The 7,546-nt window shown below is 44.0% G+C and overlaps 1 protein-coding gene across 1 annotated transcript; it reads left to right on the top strand.

The window, feature by feature from the left end:
- Positions 1-2,331: 2,331 nt before the first annotated feature.
- LOC311490843 (Krueppel-like factor 2) lies at positions 2,332-5,342 on the top strand. Its single transcript, XM_084548569.1, has 3 exons — positions 2,332-2,848; positions 3,175-4,159; positions 4,265-5,342. Exons 1-3 carry the CDS (start codon positions 2,777-2,779, stop codon positions 4,438-4,440), a joined length of 1,233 nt encoding a protein of 410 aa, XP_084404695.1. The 5' UTR covers positions 2,332-2,776; the 3' UTR covers positions 4,441-5,342.
- The last annotated feature ends 2,204 nt before the right edge of the window (positions 5,343-7,546 follow it).

Raw genomic sequence — 7,546 nt, 5'->3', positions numbered from 1 at the left:
AATCAACAGGTGTTTCTGGTACAGGGGTTAGACAGGAGACTGTGACCAGCTGATTCTGTGCATTTTTACTTATATTTTATTTTATTTAATCTTTCTTTTGCTTGTGGTTCTTAAGAGTGTTTTTTATATATGTGCAACTAAGCTACTGTGATCATGCAATTTCCCTAGTGGATCAATAAAGTTTATCTAAGTCTACAATACAATCCCAACAGTCAAGTCACAATGACACATCTACCCACTCATTAACACAAGCAAACACACATTCACACGCTTGCTCAAGGACACTTCAGCACGTGCGTGATTCATAGACAACCCACTCCTGCAAGATTTTCCAAGACTGGAGCTGCGCTATCGATGAGCCGCCCACACTTCCGCTGCTCACATCCTGTTTTTATAGCGTCAAATAACTAACTAAAACAAAATTGAACACTTGAATATGCATCAGCATTATACTGACTACCTAAAACCATTCCCAGAAATGTATATGAAGTGTACTTTAGTGTTTTAGTTTGGCCCCAAGTCCCATCCACTGACATGGAGGAGGCGGAGCTTATGACCTATGCTGCAGCCAGCCACCAGAGGGGGCTCTACTTGCTTTGGCTTCACTTTTGAGGAGCTGCCATGTCCAGTTTTATTTTTACAGTCTATGGTTTCACTGATCTGTGTTGTTTTAGATAACCTGAAATTACTTTGTATGATCTGTGCTTTGGATGTCTACAAAGTAAGCACAATTACGGTGCGTTTAGAGACTTGGCTGAGTTAGTTGTTGCACACCTTCAGCTTCTTCTCACCACTCATCCACGTGCGTGCCACCTAACTCAAGTGGAATGTCCTCAGATCACAGATAGAACGCCTTGCCAAACGCTGTAAAAGTACAGTTTGATATGGCACACCCCATTTTCTATGTGTCTGCAGCCAACTGGCGTGACATCTGTCATTATTAACCAGGAAGAAATTCCAACACATCTCGTGCAGATTGTTATTAGAAATGTTTGAACACCTTGTTCTGTTTTTTTTTCTTCCTGAGTCCTTAAAGTTTGGTGGACCTCTTCGCACACTGGAGAGACAAGCGGTATGTCAGCAGAAAAGAACCTGAAGAAAAAGACACTGATGTGAAGAGAGAGCTGCAGGTCAGGTGAGATAAAATGCTTGATTACTCACTGGTCTATTTTCCAGATATGTGAACTGGAATGAGGATCTTAAGCACAGTCACACATGCTTATGATAAGCAGAGAAATTTATAGTAGTGTTGCACCCTTAGCAAAACATCAGCTGGACAAATGAGGTGGCCGCAAACTGTTCTTCTTCTTCTTATTGTATATCTTGATGTGAGGTCATATAGTCAACTGCAGAACAGGCTTCACACACTGATAATGCAATGATAAGAACCTTAAGGTCGTTCCTGGTTTATTATACAAGTGTATGCACATGGCTGTATCACACCAGGATTAAGGTGTATTGGCTAAAGGTCAATAACCAGAAAAGTGAACTCTACACTGAACAGACGCTCTCAAAATATGTGTTTTTTGATTATAACTACTAAATGTCTATGTCATGTCCCTATCAGTTATACTCATCATGGGATTAAAAAAACAACACAATGTTGATTTGCACACAATTTAAATGTGACAGAACTTATATTTCCAAGAGAAAAACATAGTAGATACTGGAGTATAACAGTACTAAGTGTGTTTACAGGTCGTGAAGGCTCCCCTTTGTTCTACTCTTCCAGCTAAATGCAGTCGAGTCGTGTGACGCACATCATCACCTGATGTAGTTCACCTGCAGATGTTGTGAGGACGGACAGTCGTGCAGATGTGAGCCTGCTGCTGAAAAGGCACCCAGCGCTGCTGAGCGCACGAGTGGCGCGGAGCTATGAGAAGAAATGGTGTGATCGGAATCAATAAATGGCGCATGCATACAATGTTTTTGCATGCTCATGTTGTTGGGGTGGGGTGGGTGGGGTGGGTGTGGTGTACTATTTCTGAGCAGACATTTTATTCAACGTAAAGATTTTTGTTGTGAATGAACAAATGAGCAAACGTTTAGGGACACTGTAATTATCGAGAGGAATGAGGTATTCTCTGCGTGCGTAAAAGAGCACCTTGCCCATTACGCACGGCACCTGTAACTTTCAGCTTCTTTTTTGTGTGAAACCTCTGTTCCCTCTTGTTATCGTTTGCCTTGCCAGTTTGCTAACAACGCGTTAACTGCTTGTAAAGTCTTTCAGTGCTGGTGTAAAGTCCTCTCTCTCTCTCTCTCCCTCTCTCTCTCTCTCTCTCTCTCTCTCTCTCTCTCTCTCTCTCTCTGTGTGTGTATGTGTGTGTGCAGCGGGCTGTTGGAAACGTTTGAAAAAGAGGCGGGTTCTTCTCTTCCCTGCCAAGGTTAAGTAGCCGCCGCAGCAGAGCGCAGAGAACATTCCGCACCACTGCTCCTCGGACTTTCTCACCGCGCATCTGTTTCTGACTCGCAAGAAAACTCGGACTTTTATATTGAGGCTAAATTTAGGGGGCTGGTCGGTGTGCTGCGTCCCCATCCTGGACACGTTTCCTTCCCCCGGTCTCGCAGTGGTCTGCCTTGTGCAGGCATATTTATAAGAAAAAGTGTTCCTTCCAGAGCCACAGAACGCAGGAGCGAGAAGCAACAGCGCACTGGAAGACGACGCGCTCCGTGGCCTTTTCTGTATTCTGGACACTCAGCTGGCTCAAGTGAAGAAAAAAAGAAGCATTTCCTCAGTAACAAAGACATTTTATGCGTTTTACAATAACGCATCGAAATGGCAATGAGTGGGACCATTTTACCATCAATCTCTACGTTCGCTAACCAAAAGGAGAGATATTGGGACGATGTAAGTGGCGATCTTTATTTACTCTTGCTGTGAGTGCAGATATGATGTGTTAAGACTTAATCACTCAGCTTCAGAACTTGTTTTAGGAATGTATAGTAACTCAGCATTTTATAGTTCTTTAAAGTTTATTTTTTATTATTATTCCTGTTCGGACGTTTTTGCGCACTGGTTAGTTTATTCTCTGTAGCTATTGTGTCTTAGTCATCATCCCGGCCCTGCTGAACTATCTTATAAATGTGAATTATTCTGATATATTGCTTGAAATGTCAGTGAAACTGTTCAGCATTTTCTAACTAACTAACTGTGCTCTTTTATCCGCGCTCCAGAGGTGGAGGAGCAACATGAGTGGCGCTCCCGAGATTGACAACAGCTGCCTAGGTAGAAAAGACGAAGAGGACCTGGATACGTTCCTGGACCTTGAGTTTATTCTGGCAAACACCACCGGCTCCGACAGTACGCTGGGCACCGGGACTGAGTCCTATCGACTTCAGGAATCCGGAGGGTCTGTGTATCACCAGCAGCCGAAGCACCACACCGGGATACCCATGCAGTCGGCCAATTACGCCTCTGTCCCAGACATGGACTGCCCTCCACCGCCCTATAACAGCCTGATGGCAGAGCTCCTTCGCTCCGATGTGGACACTACCTTCTTTAACGGGAGCAGCCTTAGCATCCAGGGGAAATTCTTGATCAGCTCCGCACATTTCCAAACATCTCAGGATTTAATCCCCGAGCACCTGAACATTAAAACCGAACCCCCCTCAATGGATACCACGCACGGACCTGTCATGGGTCTGGTGCCTCAGAGCTGTGCCAAAATAAAGCACGAGGGCAACGTCTCCTGCATGATGTCGTACGAGCAGCAGCCGCGGCTGGCCAACTCCCCTCAGGCCGCCGTGGGCAGCATGACCCCGCCGCTCAGCCCGAACGACCTGATGAGCTCCGAGTGCCAACAGCCCCAGATGTGCCACTCCAACTCCCTGACGTTTCCGCAGAGTTTCCACCCTCACCATCGGGAATTTCCTCACCACGTGCGGCTCCCCTTCCATCACCACTTCCCGAGCATGTTTGGAGAGGACACGGCCATGGGCGTGCAGCAGCAGCAGCAGCAGCAGCAGCAACCTGCGGCCGGTCAGCGGGCGCTGCTCACCCCGCCATCCTCCCCGCTGGAAATAATGGACACCAAGCCGAAGAAGGGTCGCCGATCCTGGCCGAGGAAACGGACTGCGACGCACACCTGTACTTTTTCCGGCTGCATTAAGACCTACACCAAGAGCTCCCACCTGAAGGCGCACCTGAGGACGCACACAGGTAAGATCTGCACGTTTGATGTGGTGGACTCCTCATATAGCTATCCACTCTCTCAATGGCTCATTGTCACTCACTGCTGTTCTTTGGGTTTTTTTTTTTTTATAGGAGAGAAACCATACCACTGCAGTTGGGAGGGCTGTGGCTGGAAGTTCGCACGGTCTGATGAGCTCACACGCCACTTCCGGAAGCACACCGGACACCGGCCTTTCCAGTGTCACCTGTGTGAACGTGCGTTCTCTCGGTCGGACCACCTGGCCTTGCACATGAAGAGGCACATGTGAGGAAAGTCGTGAAGGACAATAATGAAACGGGGCTTCTATGCAACGCATTGAGCCGATACAAAGAACTATGAAACATCCTGTGATCAGCAAGTTCCCTAAACGAGCAGCCAGTCGGCTGCAGTGGTACCTTGGCAGGATTACCTGTCAGTAGCCTATGATGAAACCACTATTGAATACACTGTAACAGGTGGTGTATCATAGCAGCATTATTGGGATTTTTTTTTATTATTATTATCTGTGCTGTCAAAGCATTAAATATAATGTGTTCTCATGTGAGTCTATATTTTGTTTAATAAAAAGACAAAAGAAAAGAAAAATATTTAAATGTATTTTTGAGAGAAACGACGACCAGACTGGCCTACATGGGCCTATGCCAGATGTGACGGAAAGAAATTCATTCTTTGCAGACCAAAGTCCTTTTCCAGAACTATGTAGCTGGTACTACGTCTTTATATTCAGAAACATAGACAACAAATGAAAGGAGCATTCCACGAAACATGTCAGGCACATGCCACTGGATCAAGTGAACACAGACAATCCTTTGAAGATCAGTGTCTTTCACAATAAGTGCCTTTTATATCAAATTATGTCACGCCTTGTGAGTTTTACTGTGTGTTATATTGTAAGGGCAAACAGCTTTGAGACAACGTTTTGTTCTAAAACTGCCTTTAAATCTGTTCTCCTCAAACGCTTGAACTCTGTGTCTGTGAGTCTCTCTGTTGTCCAGTAGCATATGAAGTCAGGGTCTTGCAGCAGAGAGCCTCGCAGAGGAGAACGCCACCTCAGCTTCACCTGATTGACTAAGGGCTACGCATTCTCTTGAGAAATGTACTGCCTTGTAAATAGAGTCTTCATGTGTAATGTAATAGTTTATTTTAATGTACATATTAAAGTAAATTACATTGTGATTTCTGAGTCCTGAGTGTGATTGTCAAAGGTTTCAGTGGAGGGTTGATGAATACATCTGAACTGGTCGATGGGAAAACACTCACCACATACAAAGTCACATTGCCAAAGTTCAGATATGACCTGAAGAGAGCCTATATACAATGTAAGGAAAGGAGACGCCTGACTAAAAAATAATCAGTCTAGTAAACTGACATCTGGGACAAAAAAAATACCTCTGCAAGCAATTGGATAGTCCTACAAGTCATTTCATTGGGGTTCACATGACATGTGTGACTCTTTTGCTGTTACTCCTCCGTCCCATCACCACATAAAACAGATCTTTGCTGCTGCATAATCAGTCCCAGACTCCAGACCAACTCTCAGACCCAAAAATTGGTGAGCGGCGAAAATTGGGCTGTAAAACAATGCAAGAGATCAAAAATAAAAAAATATTTGAAATGAATTGAGAAAGAAATACTGGGCAAATGTTTGATGGACACACACAATTGCATTGCCTGGTTATTTTAAATGTATCCTTTACACCACTTCCCTAAAACAAAACCTCTCTTAAAACAGGTGTGCATGTGTCAGGTTGCATATATTTGCAGGTTGTCTCCACATCAACTGAAAGCAACATTTTCATTTCAGATCATCTTATCTAAATAACCTCAGAGAGAGTAAAACTAATTCCCAGAAAGTGAGCTAAAGTTCAAACAATACCTGAGGAAATAAAACTATGATGAAATTATGCATTTTCCCAACTGGTTCAGGAAACATTTGATTCTAAACTTCTGTCATACCAAATGCCAGGCTATATATATTTTTTATATAAGGCTAAGGGTTTAGAAATTTAGTGACACGAAATCCAAAGCTCCAAATCCAGGGGCCAAAGCAGCGAGCGCCCCTGCCTGCACCATCAGGCTGATACTTCACAGCTGTGACGCAGCAGCTGCCAGAGTGCTGTGGCAGCTGCCTATAAATACAACATTACATTGACATAATTACAGAGCTTGATATAGACGGAGGCTGCACCGGGGCATGGGGGCAAACCGCAGTGAGTGGGAGCACTGGAGTGGTGAACACAAAGACAAACACGCACAAATATCTTGAATAAACTGACAAAGACCCAGGAAAAAGGAAAGTTCAGGAAGCCAATCAATCTTTTTTTTTTTTTTAATGTAAATAAAATACGATAAAAGAAGATCTGAACAGGAGGTTTTTCAACTTCCTATTAAGTGGGTAGCAAATGGTAATTTGTGGACTGTGGTACAACAAGAGTCGGTGATAACAGAAACGCGTTGTTCCAGTTTTTTAAGAGCTTGGTCATCTGGGTGCGTCCCGGCACAGTAAAGCTGTATGAAAAAGCTCATTCTAGTGACCTGCTCTTGGTGTTAAGGCGTGAAAACATAGACTGGAGGATGTAGTCAGAAAGGGGCGAGGAAGGCCTTGGTATTTTTCAGATGACGTGTTCGTCTGTTCACGTCTGACTGCTCCGTTCTAAGGCGGCCAGCGTTGGAAGATGGTTGACGTTGCTTCCTCGAAAGGGCATCGTCTGTCTGTGCTCTCTTTGTTTAATTTTTCAACACTTTGGACAGTGGTGTTCATCCCTATTTGCCCAGTTCTAAGACAGTCTTTTTGCCACATCTTCAAGGGGTTTCTTGGTTTGGCTCAGATTATTATATTAAGACTGGTTTTAATAGGAAAATGAAATTAAAAAATTCTAAAAGCTATGGTTTGTCACATTGTGGGTCCTGTTTTTCTAGATTTGGCCTTCTTTCTTATTTGAGACACATTGGGGAAAAAAGTCATTTGGGTTAATTAAACATGCTATCCACAGAGTCCATCAAATCATTTAGTCTTAATTCATTATTAGAATTAACCTTGCTAATAAAACCAAAACATTGAAACTACAGTTCCTCAAACTAAAATTGTACCACGTCCAAACAGTGCACGATTCACCAAGCAGTTTATTTGCGTTAAGTAACAAACCGAGATAATGATTCCATCTGAAAACTTTTCACCGACTTCTCATTTTCCGCTCAGTTCACAACACCCAGAGGGCTTATTCATCTATTTTTGATTGTGAAAGGCCACGCACTCGAGTGTCCTCTCCACTATAGCACCGTGCCAGCTTTGAGAAAAGAGGAACTCCCCCCCACCCTCCACGTTTATCATTAGTAAATTTACTCAAGTGAAAAATCCAGCATTCTCATTTCAC

The sequence above is a fragment of the Chelon labrosus genome (assembly GCF_963514085.1).
Source record: "Chelon labrosus genome assembly, chromosome: 7".
NCBI lineage: Eukaryota > Metazoa > Chordata > Actinopteri > Mugiliformes > Mugilidae > Chelon > Chelon labrosus.
The sequence above is the reverse complement of the archived record's forward strand: the minus strand, read 5'-3'. Positions and strand labels throughout refer to the sequence as shown.